Consider the following 22102-nt stretch of genomic DNA (forward strand, 5'->3'; position numbering starts at 1 on the left):
ACTAACTTGCTATTTTCCACAGAAGTAGATTCAAGGCCCATTTCAGATGACCTCCTGTGTTATTACCAATATCCTCATAAATGTATTTTACTGTTTTTATTTAATCTCTCTAAATCAATCAGTTCTTTAAACCAAAATTGGCTCTAAGGGCTCTGAGTCCCTGAAAAGAAGGTAAAAAACCCAGAGGATATTTCCATTCAATGGAGAATGCTTCCTCAATTACAATCAGGGCAGATGTGGGCTGAAACTCTTCCTGGCTCTGTGGTCGCTTCTCCCTCCCTCTCCTTCCTGCCACAAAAGCAGTAAACACTATTCAGAAAGAGATGGCCACAAAAGCTCCTGTGTCTGGTGTCTCACTTGTACATGCTACTACAAGATGAAGAGAAGGGTTCTGAGTCCACTGCTCCCCTCACTCTTACCACTCAGAGGAACAGGGTTAGAATTTAGTTTCCTCTTTTTCTTTTTTCAAGACACAAGAAAAGGCCAGTATGAATGGCTTCCAAACTACATCTGGAGTTGCCAGCCTCTGGGATGATAGTGTGGCACTGACTACTGTGCCAACAGTCAATCATCAAACTCTGTCAACAAATCCAACTCTGACATTGAAACAGTATGATGGGATTTAAAAGAAAAATACTTTGCAGTTTAGTTTCACCTGGTTCCTTACAGCAAGGCACATGGAAAAAATCTAAGGCCGCTGCTCTTTAGAGAACAGGAGACTAGATGGGCAGGACCATGAGGAATATACTGCTGCAGTGGAGGGCTGTTACCAGAGAAGCACATGCCACTGCTTTAGAAGAGAAAAAGAGCTAGAACTATGGAAATATCCAAGCTCACATGCCACCCAACAACCAAAACACATCACCACACCACACCCATGGCAACATTCCCATCACAGACAGGATGACACCAAGTCACAGTGAGGGAAGAGGCTGGGCAGACACAAACTTAAAACCATAGAGGTGAAGGCAGCTACTCAGAGAGCTTCAAACAGATGAACAGAGAAATAAAAAAATAGTTAGATTGGGGAGAAAAATAAAAATAGAAAGGCACCAGATAATAAATCAGCAAAAGGATAGCAGGAAACCTACTACAAAATTAAAGGGGAGGGAAAGAAACAATTCAACACTACCCTGGTTTGACTGTCTGATTTTGTGAGTTTTAAGAGTTTTTGGTTGTTGCTGTTAACCTCCCCCGTTCTCCCTCCCCACCTCTTCCCAATGCAGATGATTTTGGACAATCACAGATTTCCCCAAGTTCTTTGTTCCTGAGGAGAGAGACAGAGAAGGGTTGGGGGGGTAAGGGAGGTAAAGAGGACGGCAAAGAAGATACAAAAAAAAAAAGTTGCCACAGATATTTTCATACACTACAACCAGAAGGGTGGTGGGTTTGAAAAAACGAAGACAAGGGGTGGGGTGAGTGATCATACTGGGGAAGAGGGAAAGGAAGCAGAAGGGAAGGGTCATCGGGCCACCTCTAATGACTACAGTACTACTACTGTAGGGTGCTGGACTCACTCTGAAGGACGCTTATGGTAGCCTGGGCTCGAATCCATGTTATGGAAGGGTTTTGCCTCAAGTCATTCCTCTTGGGGTCGTTGCTGGCCCTGCACTCGTAAGTCCCAGAGTCCTCCAAGGTGAGCCGGGTTATTCTCAGCACACTCACGCCGTTTGACCCGTAGGCGGTGTTTACGGTGACACGGCGCTTCCGAGCACCGTCCCACAGCTGTCTGAAAGACTCTGCCCGGTTGACTTCTGCGTACCACCACTGGATCTCTGGCGTGGGGCTCCCGACCACGTCACAGTACAGCTCAAAGGCGTCCCCAGTGAGCTTAGTTTCTGACATGGGCGACTTGACAAACCCAGCTAGAGGGAGGGGGAGCAGGAATGCAGTGACAGGCCAATCAGAAAAAAAGAAGAATCAACAGGTGTTAATAGTAATTTAAAGAAAAGAAAAGAAAAAAAGCAAATGAGTTGCAAAGAACAAAAAGGATTCATTTTTAAACTATAAAGAGACAGTAAATAGCATTTCATACAAGCTTTTAGAAGAAGAACCACCCTGGGAAGCTTATGAAGCAAAGGCAGGCTAATTACAAGCTGGGGCAGCCCAGGTGCTGGCCAGGCAGAAGCAAGCCCACTGGAAAGCATTTTAGCAATGGGCCCAGCCAGTAGGAATGAGAAAGCCTCAGGTCTCAGGAAAGTCTCTTTCCATAGAACACAAACCATTACCTTTTCAAACTCAGGCAAGTGATGAAAGATAACCGGAAGTGGCAATAGGTTTATATGCCAAGTCAGGATCTCTCTTTTGGATGGGTGAACACTTGGTTAGAAAAGCAATGTCTTTTTATGGGTCACAACAAGAAGTGTTAATGACCTACTGACACCTTCTTTTGGGAGTCAGAGTCCAAATCTCACCTGAAAGGCTAGCAAATTTCTCGCTCATGCAGGATCCTATCCTGAATTCAGGTTAGACATTCCCCGCATCCTCTTCTTCTGTGGGCCCATGGCAAACAAATAACCCCGTTGTTTGTGAAGCAGCCTCTATCTTAAAGCAAACCCTCTGGTACAGGAGAGCAAGATAGTCTGTACTTCAGAGTGAGAATTACTATGGGGGTCAGCTCAGGAGTGGAACCAACAGTAACTCAACTTATTGCCAGTGTCTGGAGGGACTGACTATTCCCTCCACAATCCCATAAATTTATAAACCAGAAAAATCTCCTGAAAAGTCAGTCTTAAAAATAACCATGACACAAAAACAAAAACCAAAGCAAACAACAACAAAAAAACCCCATGGCATCTGACAGGCTCTCTTCACATTCTTTAGTTGCCTGGTTCCTAGAGGCCAGCTCAAAAAGAATGAAAACTGTACAATGATGTATTAAACTAAACTCTATGGTAAAGGCTAGGCCTCACTAACATTGCCAGGCATTGCACAGGAACTAAAAGTTGATGTCTACTTTCACTTGCCCATAATTTGTTTGAGGTTACACTTGTATAAGACAAGGTCGCAATGGCAAAGAGAGAGAAAAAAAAAAAAAAAAATATATATATATATATATATATCTCCAGACTTATTGGAAGAACTTGGAATGGAGTCCGTATCACAGTGCAAGCATACTCTCTCTCACCCATTTACTCCACCAAGGGTCCATTCAGCATTTCTACCAATTCAGGCTAAAAGGTACCAATAATTCAGTATCTAAAGTACAGGCAAGAAGCTAAAAGAGGGTACTCCGAGTTGCCGGGCAATTTCTCTCGGGCCCAAGCCAGATCCTCTGCAATGAGCAGAGTAAGGCCAGTATCTACCAACATCAGGTTAAGAACATTTCAGAGAAGTATGAATTAAATGGAACAGTTTCTCTATAGACCAAAAGCCAAGGATATAATGGGATTGCTGAAAATGGAGGTTGCTAAGTGGAAATTTTTCTGTTTATATCCACAGCATATTTGCCTTTGGAGATAAACTCTATACCATGGACCTCAGAACCCTATGGGAAATACTACACTTACTCAAGTAGAGGTCAAGAACTCCAAATTCATACTAGTCTTTCAACTGATAAAGATTCAGAATCTGGGAAGGATAGGAAAGCAGTCATTAATAGCCTCAGATTAACTGTTCTGCCTTCAAAATGACATGCCTAAACTACCTTTTGAGACTGGATCAGTTCCTTGAAAGGAACTAGTTATGAGAGACCCCAAGAAGCCAAAAATATATCATTCTCAGGTGCAGGAGAAGTTTCAGAATTCCAGAAAGAAGACACCAAGCCACTGCATGAAAAGCTGAGCTCACTTCCAGATAAACAGGTACCCAAGGAGCTGTGTTTTAGCTTTTACACTATCTTTTCATTCATTTTACTACTGGCTCAATCACTAAAGAAAACTTTAGCAGTAAATCCCTAGAAAGCAGAAAAAAGTATTATTCTCCTTTAATCATACTCTTGATCATTAAGTGGAATTCACAAATGCTCTTATTCTCACATTCTCTGTGAACTGGGGGAGTTTATGTCCACTTGAATGATGTGATAATGTGCCTAATTATGCTCTAGAAATATGCTGTTAATGGATATCTCCTGTCTTTTTTCTCCCTTTTTCTGAATTGTGCTTCAAAACAAAATTAGATCTAAGCCTATTCAATTTACTGACCATCTATGTAGAAGGAATACCTGCAAGTATGTCCAGAAGCACCAAGAACCCATCCAATTTCAAAATAATGACAAATCTCAAGACACCACAATTCAAAGACAGTGGAGAAACAGTGTGAACACAATTCTCCACTGCCCAGAACAAAGAAAGTCACTCAAACCAACACTGCAACTTCTGGACAAGACTTACTTCTAAGGAAGTGCTGATCTGATTTAGTTTAGTTTTCTACTCGTATACAGGGAACGGGACCAAGTCGATAATGTTCCTTGATTATCGACTAGTAAATTATATGATGATATATATTTAGGGCTTCCCTTGTGGCTCAGCGATAGAGAATCTGCCTGCGATGCAGGAGACACGCGTTCGATCCCTGGGTCAAAAAGATCCCCTGGAGAGGAAAGTGGCAACCCACTCCAGTACTGGGAAATTCCATGGATAGAGGAGCCTGAAGGGCTACAGTACGTGAGGTTGCAAGAGAGTCAGCTAAACAAAAACAACGATATGTATTTAAACAAATTTATCTAAAAACAAAAGTAAAAATCCCTTAAAACAATGACAACAGACATCTATCTGTTCTCTGAGGGCTATTATTATTATTAGACATGTATATCAACAGATAACATTTTCTAAGTATGTGTTATGTGTTAGACAATGTGCTAAGCACTTTTATATTATTTCATTTAATCTTCACAACACAGCATAGATGCAATTATAATCCCCTTAAAAGATGTGGAAACCAAGGTCCAAAAAGTTGAGTACTTTTCCCACAGTTACAAGCTAATAGTGAAAGACTCTAGACTGGAATTCAGGTGTGTCCAAAGCCAAAGTATGGTCTCTTAACACCACAACTAGAGTCAATGTATCTCCCTGGGCCAGAAAAGTTATATTTTGGTCACTACTTAAATATAATTAATTAATTCTGGCTATGAAAAGTCAAGACTCCTCCACTGGAATGTGCAGCACACTATGATGATTAACTCCTTAAAATTATAATCCTATTAAAGAATGGAGACAGAATAGCACAAGGATCAAAGAAGTCCTAAAGCAACTATGTGAATGTGAGTGAGCGGGGGGGCAGGGGGACGGTGGGAAGGGGTAGAGAAGAGTGAGAAAACAAAAGATGGTTCAAACGCAAGACTTCCCCCATAGTTCTGATGATTCTACCACTCTGCTCTTAAGAAGCCTAGCTTCATAGAAGGAGCTTTTATTAAAAGACATTAAAGGCATTTCTCTAGTGTTGTATTTAGTGGCCAAATTACTAAAGGGCAGTACCTGAAATTTTTATGAAACACTTTTCAAAGTGCTTTCATACATATCACATCTCATTTTGTTCACATAAATTCACAAGGTTCATAGGTCAACGCAGAGATAGGTTCATGATTTGAAGATCACTTGAGTAGCTAATCCTGAGTGGAACGTGGATCAAAACACAGGTCTTCAGCTTTTAGTGTACAGTTCTTTCCAAAAAACACACTGCCTCTAAATAAAACAAGTAGGGAATTCCTTGATAGCTGAACAGTCATCAAAAATCGTGAAAACAGATCTATTTCTCCTCCAAGCAATAGGGAAAAGAAAAAAAAAAACAACGCTCTCTCTACACAATACTGTGTAATCACAGCAAGACAAAGTTATCAGCAACCATCTACCTCATTATCCGGCCAAAATTAGCTCCAATTCAGGAGAAAAGAAGAACCAGCTCTCAGCAGCAGCAGGAGGCAAGGCAGCTCACAGCCTGACTCACTGCTCTGCCTTTCATTACCAACGGCTTTCAAACAAATACATGCCCTCAACATGAGGGCACACACTGCTGAAAGTCAGGAGACCAGGAAAAGCATCTGTTTGATTTCCAGGTCAAAGCTCACCCAATATTTTGGAAAAAGCCTAACTTCAGAAAAACAACCTCTGGCCCCCTCTCCACCATCATCTCCATCCATTGTAACAGGTAACTGGGCTCAGAACTCAAACAGGTTTGACAAAGTACTTAATATCAGTTCCTTCAGTTCAACAATGATAAAGAGGGAAGCCAAAGAGTGGTCACTGGCTTTGTGGGAGGGAGGAACTAGAAGTTGAGGGTGGAGGAGGGTGGCAGGCATAGTATTAAACAATGAAGACAGTAAAACCAGGAAAAGCCTAAAGTAAAACTGTGTAACTGGGGATGGGACGAGAAAATGACAGCTGGGGCTAGCAGCCGGAGAAAAGGAGGAGCTCTCTGGCAGGGAAAACTGAATGTGTAGATATGCAGCAGAGGGTGAGAAGAAAAAGGGAACACAGAGGAACAAGTTGAGCCCAGTCCCAAGAAAACTGCTTTTACATATGCCCTAGGAAGCAAAAATGCTATCCTAGCCCTATACATGGGGGACCATCAGTGATTTTTTTACAGCCAATATTCTCATTTTCCTCCAGGGCTATCAGTGAACAGATAGTAAGACTCACTTATATTCCTCTCTCAGCTGACTACTGCCAAGGCCAGGCCTTTAAATTTAGCCTGTTTTTGTGACTTAAAAAAAAAAAACAGCTGTTCCCTTCAAGCCCCTCTCCACTACTAATTCCCTGTGGGTGGCTCATGCTGTTCTTTCCTTCGTGCCTCATAATAAAGAGGAAATGACAGCCAAGGACACAAGAGAACTTCTCCCCCCCTCCCCCATTCACTCATATGCACCTCAAAAAGAAGACAGACTCTGAGCAAGACAAACTGATACCTACCTTCGGTTACAGGTATGCTATTTCAAATCTAAGTGACTCTTAACTGCAATAAGCCTGTCTATTCTTACTGTTTATTTTAATCCTTAATACTATCCCTCAACACCAAAGATAGGTCCCTAAGTCCACAGGCCCTCACTCTGTTAAAACCAAGTGTAAGGCAGGCCTGAGGCCCTGAGAGTGGATGAAAATGGGGTAACCTCAGTCTCCACAGCAGGAAGGAGGTATATGGGTCTCATCTCATGGACCAGTCTGATCTGCAGGTGAGAGACAGCAGCAATTACAAAGCATTTTGCAAAGTCACACCTATTCCTTTCACAGCTGCTTCTATCAGGGAGTCATGACAAAGGCTTAGAAATTAAGATCTTCTCCATTCACCAGCTTCTAATCCAGGACCATCCTTTATTCCAAAATTATAGCATCCAAATGGTTAAAACAATCTGTTTTGGCATATTTTAGTCAGCATTCTGTTTTGAGAAATAGGAGACTATGTAGTTTAGTGGATAAAAGTAGCAAACTCTAAATCTGGATTACTTGGAAGTGCTGTCACTAACTGTATGACCTTAGGCAAGTGACCTAACCTCTGAGCTTCTCCCTAATCTGTAGGCTGGACTAACAATAGCAGCAACCTCAAAGAGTTATTGTGAGGATAACATGAAATTGACATACAGCTTAAAACAGTACCTGGCACCTAGTAAGCACTCAATAATGTTAACCATTATTCTATGTCTCCACAGAAATTATGCTGAACAAGCCATATGCAGCAGCCTTCAGCACTGTTCCAACAACAGCCTGGGAAGTAGAAACTTTGTCTTAAAGGAGCTTCAACTTAGAATCCAACTTCATCAATAAACAGCAAAAAATTAATTTTAACCTTAAAAATAAGAACCAGAATGGAAATATTAATTGCAGAAGGCAATGAAAAAGTTGAGTATTCTTCATTCCTTCCTATCCTCGGAGCAAACTAAAAATAAGGGGAGTGGTAACAGAAGTGTGGACTCAAGGAATTAGCAAATGTTATTACAGAGTTACAAGTCATTCAATTTAAGATAATGTGACCAATATGGAAAGCCCAAAAGTAATCAGAATTAAAAGAGGCAGTACAAGATTCTCCTTTAAAAAAACAAAAAGTAAATTAGCCTACTAGTTATAAATTAAGCTGCTTGGCAACGATATATGGGAAGATACTGGATATCAGGCAGACTAAACTGTAAATTCACAAAAATGTCAAATAAAATGGTAGTTACAAGATTTTGATCATATCAGGTAATTTTTTAAGAAGAGTCAGCTTTTGAGTCAGTACCTCCACAACTTAAATTCTCTTAACTTTGAGCAGTTTCTTCAAGTGGGAATGATGCCACTTAAGGTAGTTGTAGAAGTCATGTGATATATATGGAAGAGATTTGTAGGTTTTACAAATGTTAAGTTACTTTAGGATAGATAAGAAATAAGTATTCAATATGACTGATCTTCATTCAACACAAATCTTCATTCAGTCCTGCTGTCAATTCCCTTTCACAAGCTAAACAAGCATGACCTATCAAGATCCATGGGACTAAAACTCAGTGGTGCACACACACACACAAGAAGGCACGATATGATTAAAAGGGACTTTACTGGGGGCTCAGCAGTAAAGAATCTGCCTGCAATGCAAGAGACGTAGGTTCCATCCCTCTGTCAGAAAGATCTCCTAGAGAAGGAAATGGCAACCTACTCCAGTATTCTTGCCTGGAAAATCCCATGGACAGAGGAGTCTGGAGAGCCACAGTCCATAGGGTCGCAAAGAGTCAGACGCTACTTAGCAACTAAACAACAATTAAAAAAAAAAGTCACAGGCTTCTCTCTTACCAGAAAATACACACAAAAATTTGCATATGATACAGGGAGAGATGTCCCAGACACCAGGTTAAACACTGAGTTTTGACTGTATTGCTACTGGATGTGTGGAGAGATAAGGGTCTCTCTATTTAAACTGAGAGCTCACCTTATAAGGATTTAAGCCATGGTTTACAACATCTGGGTTGGTTTCTTCAACTTCTCCAAACTCAGTCTCCTCATCTGAAAAATGGGGATAATAATTCCTACCTTCTTCATGAGGTCATGGTGAGGTTCATATGAACAATATAAGTAAAGTTACTTTGTAAACTATAGAGCTAAAAATGTAATAATATAAGATGGCTGTTTTATGCAAGCATTCTACTCTGTAATTTAAAGGATGACCTAAATCATTTCTGGGTATTCTACTGAAGTACCTCAAAAACACTGTGGGTTGAGAAAGTTGGGGGGGCAGAACTCAAAGACTCACCCAGGGGGAATGGGAGTTGTTCATTACACTTTTTCTGAATTTTTCAATTTTCCAAAGGAAAAAATTATGAAAGCCAATGACCCAGAGAATTTCAACGTTTTAAATAGAAAAGGGCATTAAATAAAGTAAGACTGCCAGCATTAAATTTTTTAAAATCAGAATACTAGTTTTAAAAAAAAGAGGGTCTTATAAAAACAGAACTTGACACCAAATCCAAGAAATAAGAAAGACTGGAAATATTTAACAGCAGAAGAAAACAATCAGCTCAGAACTCACCCCTCCTGCATTTCTTCACGCATATCTAACATGCTCCAGGAAGCGGCTCAGTAACACCAATGTCCCAAAATATCCTCAAATGGGCAATAAGAGATTGAAAACTCTGCTTATAGACTATCTATCATAAAATTCTAGCCACTGAGTCTATGCCTTTACTAATAATGCAGTAAACAGCTTCATTATTATAGACAGTCCTTGAGACTAACAACACTTCTTCCTCACATCAGGGAGGAAAGAGGCATTTTAACTTAATCTTGAGCAAAGAAAGTGAAGTTAAATATAGATAAGGACCCATTTGAACTGTGACATGAAAATGATCATAACCTTAGTTTTCAACTAAGGATGTGTCCAAGGGGAAAGATGCAGTAGCCACAAACAGCTGTCAAGCTAATCTTTTTCAGGAACTTCAGAAAATCTACTTTTTAACTCTACAAACAGTACTCAAACTGTTAATACACAAAGGAAAAAAGCTAGTTCTGCTAGCCATTAAAAACCACAGATGTTTCATCCAAAGGAAACAGACAATGAGTACAAACCAGCAGTATCTCAAAGAACATTCTTAATGAAAGGTCTGGTTTCAAACTGAAACCCTTACATATTTAAGCAAACACTAACAAAAGCTCTTATCCCAAGAGACTGAAAACTACCTATGGGCCAACAGAAACACACCCAAATGGAACTTTGAAGCCAGAAACCATTTTTTTGGAGAAGAGACACAGTAACAGAGTATTTGAAGAGTACGCCTCAATTGACCCTTCATTTAGGATTTATTAAAGACAAAAGGAAAACAATATTCTGGAAAGGTTGAATACTCCAGTTAAATAAACCATTCTCAAAAGCAAGGAGGGAGTAGAGGGGAAGTCCCTGACAGTCTAGTGGTTAGGACTCTGTGCTTTCACTGCTAAGATTTCAATATCTGGTCAGGGAACTAAGATCCCACATGACTTGCAGCCACAGCCAAAAACAAAAAACAAACCAGTAAAACTAAGAGAAAAATACATTATGTGATCCAAAAGCCACGGGCGATTAGTAATCTCCACTAATTACTTTCTTTGCAAATTTCTGTATTCAGTTCAGTTCAGTCGCTCAGTCGTGTCCGACTCTTTGCGACCCCATGAATCACAGCACGCCAGGCCTGTCTGTCCATCACCAAGACAAGTGAAATTTACAGGAAAAGTAATTAAGTAAAGACTACACAATTTATTTTTCTTTTAGTTTACTCGTTTTTTCTTCCCGGGTGGCACAGTGGTAAAGTATCTGCCTGTCAATGCAGGAGACGCAGGTTTGATCCCTGGGTGGGGAAGATCCCCTGGAGAAGAAAATGCCGCTCCAGTATTCTTGCCTAGGAAACCCCATGGACAGAGAAGCCTGGTGGGTTACAGTCCAGGAGGTCTCAAAAGAGTGAGACACGACTGAGGATGCATAGCACCATCACAGATTCAATATAACTTTTGATAATGAGCTCACTTTCTTGTCGCTGACGCCATACCAATAACCAGGATTTGAATATTAAAAATAACACAATTCAGCACATTCTTCCAGAGGATAATACGATTTATCTCATTCTTTCATCCTCATATATCCCATGAGAATGACAGCAAACACAAGTAGTTGGAGCTGATAGTGTGAATTTAATCTAGAAGATATTTTAGCTGAAGAGGTAAAAAGTCCCTCGCCCACCTTCTTTTAAATAGCCATTCCCAGAAGCCAGAATCAAACACTCGGCACACAGGAAAATTCAATCTTTGAATCACATTCCAAGATGTTAGGTAATATAGTCAGTTACAGTCTTCCCAGCTGATGAATTACTTCCAAAATATAGTTTATAGTGGAAATCACACTGGGAACTTTGTTATTATATATTAAAGGCAACACTTTCTTTAGATGGCAAAATCCTAGAGCAGTGCTTTTTAAACTATCATGCATCAGAATTACCTGTTAAAACACAGATTGCTGGGCCCCATTCCTGAAAATGCTGATTCAGTAGATCTGGAATGGGGCTTAAGAATAGGCATTTGTAACAAGTTCTCAGATGATGCTGGTATTGCTGGTTCACAGACCACACGTCAACAACTACTGTCTTAGAGAGTCTGAAACTGCTAAATTTTTAGCTTTTTCAAATAGAAGAAAATAGGGGCAAAGGAACCACACAGATGTTTCTGAAACCATATGAAGACTCTCCTAGTAATGAGTCTGATTCATAACCAAAAGAAGGAATGTGGGCAAAATGGTTTCTAAAAAAGTGTCACTCACTATGACTTCATAATAATGACTTTTCTCTAATATTTGTTCAACTTATCTGTAAGCTGAGAGAAAGTTACTGAGGGCTTACTTAGCAAGGACTGCACAGGGACAATTAAAATAAACCTTGCTCCTAAAGGGACTCAATTGTGTAAAACATGAGACAGAAAAACAATTACAAGAGAATTGGCAATAGCCACTTTTATAACAGACATGGAAAGACAACAAAATCATAAAAGAAGTTACTAATTTTGCTGAGGGGAGAGGACTGATATATGCATAGAAACTTCAGGCATAAAAACTGAAAGTAGCCTTGTCAGCTGGGGGACAAGGCCTTGCTCTAGGCAAGAGGAAACAGTTTTGAATACAGTATTGAGAAGTGGCAGAAATAATTAGTTCTAAACAAAACTAAAAAAATTCAACATTTTTTGAGTGATTTCACATGCCAAGCACTTGTCAAATGTTCATGCTACTCATAAAAATAAGATCTCTATAGCCTCAAGACCTCACAATTTAGGGAAAGTGACAAGCATCCTACAGGCTAAGAGCTTGGACTTCTTTCAACAGAATAAGTGATAGGACAGATCTGACTGGTGGCAGTATGAAGGATGGATCCAAACTGGGAAAGGAGTGAGGAAATTCATTCACTAATCCAAATGAAAAGTGAGTCTGAACTAGTTTAGAGAAGCTGTAGAAATGGTGAGAAGATGACGGATGTAAAACATGTTTACAGAATAGAATTAACTGAAACTAGTATAGAAAGTGATACTATGAACGGAATAAAGGCAGGCAAGCTGAGAACTGGCTTTGGAGGCACATACAGGGTGGGCTATGATGGTGAGATGTTCAGATATTATAATAAAAAACATATACATGGATCTGGTATTCAGGAGAGAATTGGAGGTTAGAAATACACACATGGGAATTATCAGCTTAGGTGGAAGCCAAAGCCATGGGAAAAGATGAGATCACTCAGAGGATGAAAAAGGAACTGAGGATAGAACTTTCTACATAACAGTTCTTTCCAATGATTCACCACTGAATGTAATGTACTTTTACTAGGATAAAATACAACAAAATAGGAATTAATCCCTTCCTGTTATCTGGACAATACTTCGTAACCTCACATAAATAATTTATTATTCTGCTTTGGATGATTAAGAAAGGTCTTTTCATGGTTCTGCTGTCAGGGACTCAGACTCTGACACAGTATCCATGCCAGAAGTTTCCACAGCAGCATTAGACTTTACTTGAATGGACTATGTAATGCTATTAGCCTTAACAAAGAATCCTTAACCTTTCATAAAAATAGCACCTATCTGGTTCCAAAGATTATCTTGGGAAACGCTTTTTCTCTGAAAAAGCTAACACTTAATCCCAACCAAATTTTCTCAACTTTTAAAAAAGGAAAACGCACAGAATCTCAGCCTAAAGTCCAACGCTAAACCAACTCTCACCCTGCACTCTGCAGTAGAGACTGAAATGAAACAAAGCCAATATGCCACAGACCAAGTGATTCCAGAGGAAAAGAAAAAACCGAGAATTATAGTTCCTATTTAACGCTGTGATAAAAGTTCATTAAGTTTGTGATGTTTATGTCCTTTTTCCTGCCTTCTAGTCCTCCTCAATGTTTCTTTAAATATTAACCAGGTATGATTTTGGAAAATAAGGACTGTAACACACAAGCAAGAGTTTCTTCACTTCAACAATGGCACAGAATGGGAAATTTCCTTCCCCACTCTGGGCCCCAATGGTCCCTAAATTTAAAATTTTTAGGATACTCAATAGAACTACACTGAGTTTTATTTTCACATTTTTTAACAAGGATTTATGAAAACAGACAAATTTTACTCCTTTAACTATGGACCATATTAACAATATGTTGAAATTGCAACTTTCCCATTATTTAAATTGTGATGGTGGCAAAATTTACACGAGTCCAAGCAAAGTCTTCCCTGGTGGCTCAGAGGGTAAACCGTCTGCCTACAATGCAGGAGACCCAGGTTTGATCCCTGGGTCGGGAAGATCCCATGGAGAAGGAAATGGAAACCCACTCTAGTACTCTTGCCTGGAAAATACCATGGACTGAGAAGCCTGGTAGGCTACAGTCCATGGGGTTGCAAAGAGTCGGACATGACTGAGCGACTTCACTTCACAAGCAATGTTTATGTTCTTTTTCCTGCCATCTGGTCCGCTTCAATATTTCTGCAACTATTAACCAGAAAGGATTTTGGAAAATAAGGACAGGAACACAAGCAAGCAACCAAGAGATTCTCTACTTCAACAATGGCACAGAATGTCTCTTAATTTTGTATCCCCACAATACCTTGCTGGACATATTACACTCAATAATATTTGTTAAATGAATGGTGAGAAACACAATTCTCACTCACCAAGAATTAACCTTAAAATTCTTTCATTAAATTTCAACCTATTAAACAACTTAAAATGTACTCACAATTATGTTAATGAACAGTTGAAACCGTCTTTCTTAGATTAGCAGTTTTTCATATCAAAGCCATTTTTCTGAGTATCAACAGAATCATGAATCCTAGGAGACCAGGCTACGGCATATTTGAATATCAGACAGTCCCTAGAAGTTTCTTACTAGAAAAAGAAAATTCCTAATGTCACTTTGTTTTCTTGCTATACATCCATTAATCCTAATTTTTTGCTGTTGTTCAGTTGCTAAGTCGTGTCTGACTCTTTATGACCCCATTAACTACAGCACGCCAGGCTTGGCTTCTCTGTCCTTCACTATCACCCAAGTTTGCTCAAACACATGTCCATTGAGTCAATCTTTGAGTTACATCCCAAGACGTTAGGTAATATAGTCAGTTACAATCAAAGACCTTTTAATCCTAGTAGGCAAGGAAATTGAGTGTAAAAGATTTCTGATTTGAGATTTTACTTTACAGTGAGACTGCAACTTTCGTATTCTTTTTCAAATTAGGTAGTGATGCTGCCTATCATCAATTCTAAAAAAGAAGGAAGTTCTTCTAGAATCAAAAACAGCCTAGAAATCTTCTTTGAAATGATAACCTTTAAGAAAAACATCTGTGGGGAAGGCGCAGGGAGTAGGACATTTTCTAACTATTCTTGTTTCTATTTTAAGAACACTCTAAAAAGATTACTAAACACATAACAGAACATCTCTGAAACCAAATTATTATACCAGGAGCTAAGCTTTACTGATGTTTACCTATGTCAGGCACAGGGCAAAGTATATCATAATTTAATTCACTACTCCTTAAGATTGTACTGTCATTCTACAGGTGTGCAGAGGCAGGATGCATACTCTGGCAGTTACAATTCCAGAGTTCAAAACACTATATTAAACTATCATTAATAGAAATGTTTTTTGCTTACTATGAACAATTAGAACGAACATCCTACATACATTATTTAATTAAAAAACATTTTATCTTAGAATGACCATCACACAGTATGTTCTACTTCTTTCTCATCGAGATTACCAGTAAAGGCTTTTATCACTACACAGCCATCTCCAATTATCAGTTATCTCTATGGAAATTGTGTGGGCCTGTGAGCTTAAAAAGTATTTGACATTACTGTGACTTATTGTTTTAAACTGGCACTCCTAAATAGTAAACTGGAACTTAGTGATAGATCTCCAATTCTTACTGGCAGATCTTCAAGGTGGTTGTTACCCCTAAGATTTTCTTCTCACTAAGGGATGAAAAGGAATAGCACTTTCAATCCTTTTCCAAGCAGAGTCTCAACAGCACACCTCTGTACTCTCCTATTTGAATTTGGATTTCAAAACTCAGAACAAATGACAGGCAGCTCTTTCTCTCAAAGAAGCTTACAAACCTTGCAATAAAAATTATTTTACCAAGTACACTTTGCATAGGATGATTATGCTTGTGCTATCTGATAAGACTGTCTTAAAAGGATCATCCTTTCTTTTGGTCTTATTTCAACTGTGGACACATGTATTAGTAAAAATATTTCAATCATCTACTTTGCAAAGTATCCACAGATACCAAGACTGCCCAAGCAGACTGTAAATCAAGGTAAGAAACAACCTTGTGCAAAAACTTCAGAAGTAGGTCTACAAAGGGGTCATCTATTTCAATAATTTTAAAACCCAGATCCTTGAGCCCTAAGGATTCTTTGGAACAGTTAGTGGATTCCTTCTCCCCCAAACAGCTCTACATTTATCTAATTAAAAATTAAGATTCTATTTTTTAAATAAGAAAAAACTTGCTACAGTTTGAAAATTCCTAAATCTAATTCACACCCCAAACTAACACTTAGATGTCACAGTCCAAAGAGGCTTAGAATGTAACTAAAAACCCTTACTAGAATCCAAAATTGCTGATTCCTGTTCACAAATGTTCTATCTACTAAAATCTGCTCCCTCCTCAATTCCTCTGGAAATCCCAATATTCAGTCAACAATCCAAAACTATTCTCTCATAATTACTTCTCAATTATACTCTTATCATTTTGTTTCGGGTCTTCATTTATCTCATAACTCCACAATTAGGTACTACCTCCACCTCCACAATGAGGGGAAGGATCAGGTTATATTACTTACCTACTACTCCAAACATAGGCAGTATGGTTCTCTTGAAAAGGAATAGCAAAACTGTACACAGTACGCTTCCAATAAAAATTAGTAGAGTTGTCCCAGGAATTATTTACATGCCAAATAGTAAATGTATAAACATTTAAGATTTTCACCAAAAAAATATGACTGAGTATAAAAATACAGCCATATATTGTTCTTTTTCCATTTAATGAAGCTTTTCCTTATTTGGAATGAGAAAGGTCTTCTCAGTGAGCCAATTTCTTATCAAGAATTCAGTCATCATCAACATAATTCCCTTCAGTGACATTAACAACAGATGTATCCTAGAGGCTCCATACATTAATATAAATGAAAGGATCTGTCACTACAATTACTCCACTTAAAAAATGGAAGGCTATAAGTATCAAAATGAATTATAACATAATTAATACAGGGGCTTCCCAGGTGGCTCAGTGGTAAAGAATTCACCTGTAATGCAGGAGACCCAGGCTGGATCCCTGGGTCGGAAAGATCCCCTGGAAGAGTGCATGGCAATCCACCCCGGTATTCTTGCCTGGGAAATCCCATGGACAGAAAAGCCTGGCGGGCTACAGTGCATGGGGTCGCAAAGAGACAGACACAATTTAGTGACTGAACAATGACAACAAAGCACTACAGCCTGTAAATGTTCATGTTTTTAAAGAACAAGCTTTGAAAAGAAACACAACAAACTACTAACAGCGCTTATCCTGAGGAACGGGAATCAAGGGGTGAAAGGAAGAACTTTAATATTTGAAATTATGTTAAGCATGTCCTTTCCTAATTTTCCAATAACTTTCCTTTTTCAAAATTTTAAGTTAAATAATTCCATGTCAAAATGTTGTTTTATCACTATTCAAGGTAGGAAGAGTCAGCCTCTCTGCCTCTAATACTGCCTCCTGTAGTTAGCTATATTTATTCTTTGAAACTTCAACCTGATGAAAACTTCATTACCTTTTAGGCACAGATAGCTCACAAGCTTATATATCTGGTTACTGCAGGTTCACCTGGTACTACTGGGCCTGTCAGGTTTTTCCAATGGTGTATTTTGAGAGTTTAAGATGATACACTTCTTGAGCTTTTTCAGTGACAAATGGATAGTGTTGCAGAATGGTAAGGTGACACTCTGAAGACACTACTAAAAACATGTTCCACTCAAATTCTTTTCCATTCTGACTTTAAACAGCTGGTAAAATACACACACCTGTTACTGAAATACAAATGCCAGCAAGCTCATACTTCTGGCTATTTCTGAGCAGTTTTCACTTACTACTCTGTACACTCTAATTTTTTTTTCCTTTAATGCACATCAAAATTTGCCTTTTCATCCTCCAGCTGTAAAATCTGATTACCCCTAACACTACCCCCACCCCATAATTGAATTTTAATGTCTACCTGCCACTGAGGAGCAAATTATATGCTCCATGGGCAGACATTTCAGAATGTTTCATGTGCACTCCACAGTTGAGAGGCAGTCTTGCAGGGAAGCACTAAAATTTACCAGCCTACAGCAAGTACCTCACAGGTTACAATCAATATTCATTACCAGCTGCCTGCCTGAAGTTACTTCTGCCTTGATGTCCCCAGTTCCTTCAGGAATTAATTTCCTTTGTAACTGGCCTCAAAGACTACCTAAGCTGGTTCTGAAAAATATGGACTTTATATAACCCTGTGGGGATTAAAAAAGCATGTTAGAAAAATCTCAGTAGACATCTACTAGGTAAAGCAAAAATATCCAGAAGTCAGTATGCAAACATATCAGCTCAAAATATCAGTCAACTGAACAAAATTTTGTATATCAGAAGTATAATAGAATTTGCTACCCCTCTGTCTCAAAGTGATTCAAATAAAACAGGACAAAGAGTTTAAAAGTGCCAAATGTTTATCTAGAAACAACTGAAAATACCAGAAAGGACAGGACCAAGTAGAGATGGGTAAAAAACACTAAAGTTAAGATGTGTGTGCTAGTCGCTTAGTCGTAGCGACTCTGCAACCCCATGGACTGTAGCCCACTCCTCTGTCCATGGAATTCTCCAGGCAAGATTACTGGTGTGGGTTGCCAAGGGGGGAGAGGGGGACTTATAAAAAATAGTATATACTTATCACTATAAAATAAGGCTCAAAATAATATTGTGGAGGAAAACAAAGATGAACAACAGAAGTAAGAAGAACAGGAACAAGGAAATAAAACACAAATGTTGCTTTAACCATTTAGGTTACTGTGTTAATTACTGAAGAAAAATAAAAGTTTAAAAAATTTCTGCTGCTAAAGTATGAAAACAAGATATACAACAAGATGTATATGCCTCAAGGTTTTTACACGAACCAAGAAAATGTAAAGCTTTCAAGACATTTACTGGGCAAATGAAAGAAAATCATAAATCAGTTTCCCAGTAAAAAATCATGTTGCTAAATTTCTAACTCAAGCAACAAATACAAAAGTATGTCACTTCTATGGCATAATCTCATTTTGTAGGTGCAATTGTTGCTAAGTTGCTTCAGTCGTGTCCGACTCTGTGCAACCCCACAGACGACAGCCCACCAGGCTCCCCCGTCCCTGGGATTCTCCAGGCAAGAACAAGGAGTGGGTTGCCATTTCCTTCTCCAATAAGGTACTGCAATACTAGCAAAATTACCTGCTTCAACATTACTTAAAAAACAAATATCATGCTAAATAAAGATCACTGCTCTGCTAAGATTGAAAGCTAACTTGAAAGACTAAGGAGGCTAATCTACTGAAAGAGTTTGGAATCTGCATGTTTAGTGTTATAAGCATCAGGCTCCAAACAGCTTAAAATCATCAGGCTCCAAATACCTTAAGTGGTAGGTAAGTTGTGTATTAACCTAAAAATTTCATTTTCAGTAGTTCCCTGTTTCTGTTCAAAGAAGTCTAAAATCCCCCATATTAGAGATTTCAAATTTCTTAACCATTTCACTATAAGTATAGCTAGCTTTCAAACAGATTAAAAAGTAAAGCAAGATTCCATTATATAAGGATTAATATATATTTGTTTTTCTCTGACTTCACTCTATACAACAGGCTCTATAACATCTAACTCACTAGAGCTGACTCAAATGTGTTCCTTTTTATGTGATATTCCACTGTATATATGTACTACAACTTCTTTATCCATTCATTTGTCAATGGACATCTAGTGGATGTCCTAGTGGACACAGCAGGGGAAGGAGAGGGTGGGACAAATTGAGAGAGTGTCATGGAAACATATACACTATCATATGTAATTGAAGTGAAAATTGCTCAGTTGTGTTCAACACTTTGTGGCCCAATGGACTATACAGTCCATGGAATTCTCCAGGCCAGAATACTGGAATAGCCTTTCCCTTCTCCAGGAGATCTTCCCAACCCAGGGATCAAACACAGGTCTCCTGCATTGCAGGCAGATTCTTTACCAGCTGAGCCACCAGGGAAGCCCAACACAGGGAGCTCAACCTGATACTCTGTGACAAATAGAGACGGGAGGTGGGGATGGGGGGATAGGAGGGAGGCTCAAGAGGGAAGGGACATATGTATACCATGGCTGATTCACACTGTTGTATGGCAGAAACCAACAATGTAAAGCAATTATCTTTCAATTAAAAATAAAATTAAAAAAAGTAAACCAAGATAATTTAGTGACAGAAAATCTTATCAAGCACATTCTTGTGTCAGCTATCATGCTAGTTGATTTATGCATGCCTTTCATTCTAACTTGTGAGATGTGTATTATTTCAAACAGATGAGGAAACAGAGTAAGAGACTTAGTAAAAATCAAGACTCCAATGCAATCTCTTAGGCTTCAAAATCTGTAGCATAATTCTTTGGTGAAGAGGACACAAAATGGGGGGCCACTGACAGTCTTACTTGACCAGCACAGTATTTTTTTTTTAAACCATGGAATTTTTTTTTTTTTTAAAGAAACTTATTTTGTATTGGGGTATAGCCAATTAACAATGCTGTGACAGTTTCAGATGAACTGCAAAGCCACTAAGCCATACATACGCTGTTGTTGTTCAGTCACTAAGTTATGCCCGACTGTTTGCAACCCCATGGACTGCAGCAAGCCAGGTGTCCCCGTTCCTCACCATCTCCCGGACTTTTACCAGAGTTCATGTTCATACATATATATGTATCCATTCTCCCCTAAACCCCCCTCCCACCTAGGTTGCACATAACATTGAGCAGAGTTCCATGTTCTACACTGTAGGACCCGCACAGTACTTTTAAAAGTCCAGTAAGCTTGCTCCTTGGAAGGAAAGTTATGACCAACCTTGATAGTATATTAAAAAGCAGAGACATTACTTTGCCAACCAAGGTCCGTCTAGTCAAGGCAATGGTTTTTCCCGTGGTCATGTATGGATGTGAGAGTTGGACAGTGAAGAAGGCTGATCGCCAAAGAATCGATGCTTTTGAACTGTGGTGTTGGAGAAGACTCTTGAGAGTCCCTTATACTGCAAGGAGATCCAACCAGTCCATTCTAAAGGAGATCAGTCCTGGATGTTCATTGGAGGGACTGATGCTAAAGCTGAAACTGCAATACTTTGGCCACCTCATGAGACGAGTTGACTCACTGGAAAAGACTCTGATGCTGGGAAAGGTTGGGGGCGGGAGGAGAAGGGGACGACGGAGAATGAGATGGCTGGATGGCATCACCGACTCTGTGGACATGAGTTTGAGTGTACTCCGGGAGTCGGTGATGGACAGGGAGGCCTGGAGTGCTGTGATTCATGGGGTCGCGGAGAGTCGGACACGACTGAGCGACTGATCTGATCTGATCTGATTCAGTCAAAGCATCTATCATATTCTCCACTTTAGCAAATAGTACTTGCCTAGCTCCTATGATAAACAAGTTTGCATCCCTGCTTTAATACATGTCAACAAAGACAACAAATACAAGGCAACAGCTGCTCTCCTTGCCTTTCCATTCCTAGAACAAGTGTGGTTTTGACCAGAGGTTGTCTCAGGAACTAGGCACTATAACCCATTATCAGATGATACTTAAGTGCAGGCACAAAATGGACATGTTCTCAACTGAAGCTGCTCTGACTTTTACAAAGCATGCAAAGTTGTAGGTGTATTTTTGGTTAACACAGTAATTTGGGTATCATTAATAGCCTGGGCTGGGACCAGGGATCTTCAATATCCCACAAAGTGTCTTGCACAACAAAGAACTGTCCCTCTTTCTACACAACTTTCAAACAACATTCAAGATGAACGTTGAGTCTGAGCCTAGAATCTAACTCTTCTAAATACACCCAAAGTATTCTTGCACGGTTTTCATCATCAATTTCCCAGGAATGAAGTTATTATGTAAAGTGAGGATGGCTGCTCTATGCTTTGTCACTCAGTCATGTCCAACTCTTTGCAACCACAAGGACTGTAGCCTGCCAGGTTCCTCTGTGCATGGAAAATTTCCAGGTCAGAATAAAAGAGCGAGTTGCCATTTCCTACTCCAGGGGATCTTTCTGACTCAAAGATCGAACCTGTGTCTCTTGCATCTACTGCACTGGCAGGATTCTTTACCACTGCTCTACCTGGGAAGTCTATCAAGGATTGTAAGAAATCCAATATCGACCTTCCCTAGCAGAGAGGGATAATTCAGTGAAAAAGGCTAGTCTGGTAACAATCATCTAAAAACGCATATTTTATGATATGATGGAGTCATAACCAAACCTGAAATAATCTGGCCCTTTTCACTAGAACTTTATTTTCCTCTTCACTTTGCTATGAACTACAAGAGTTGTAGTTAGCATATTAAAAGTAAACAAAAATATCAGCCTTATAATTCAAAGCTATCCTGACGTGACTCTCTACAGTAGGGCAGTTTATAAAGCATTTTCCATATATTACTATCTTATCTCATAA

General features: G+C 39.2%; 1 protein-coding gene across 1 annotated transcript in view; it reads right to left on the reverse strand.

Moving 5' to 3' along the window:
- NPTN (neuroplastin) overlaps positions 1 to 1932 on the reverse strand; it is a 37777-nt gene extending 35845 nt beyond the window's left edge. The window contains exon 1 of the mRNA XM_055435333.2: positions 1518 to 1932. Within this exon, the coding sequence (XP_055291308.1) occupies positions 1518 to 1845 (328 nt within the window). The 5' untranslated portion in view covers positions 1846 to 1932. The remainder of the gene's footprint in view (positions 1 to 1517) is intronic.
- Between the last annotated feature and the right edge of the window lie 20170 nt (positions 1933 to 22102).

Source organism: Moschus berezovskii, chromosome 9, assembly GCF_049115385.1.
Source record: "Moschus berezovskii isolate FMDL1 chromosome 9, NW_MosBer_1.0, whole genome shotgun sequence".
Taxonomy (NCBI): domain Eukaryota; kingdom Metazoa; phylum Chordata; class Mammalia; order Artiodactyla; family Moschidae; genus Moschus; species Moschus berezovskii.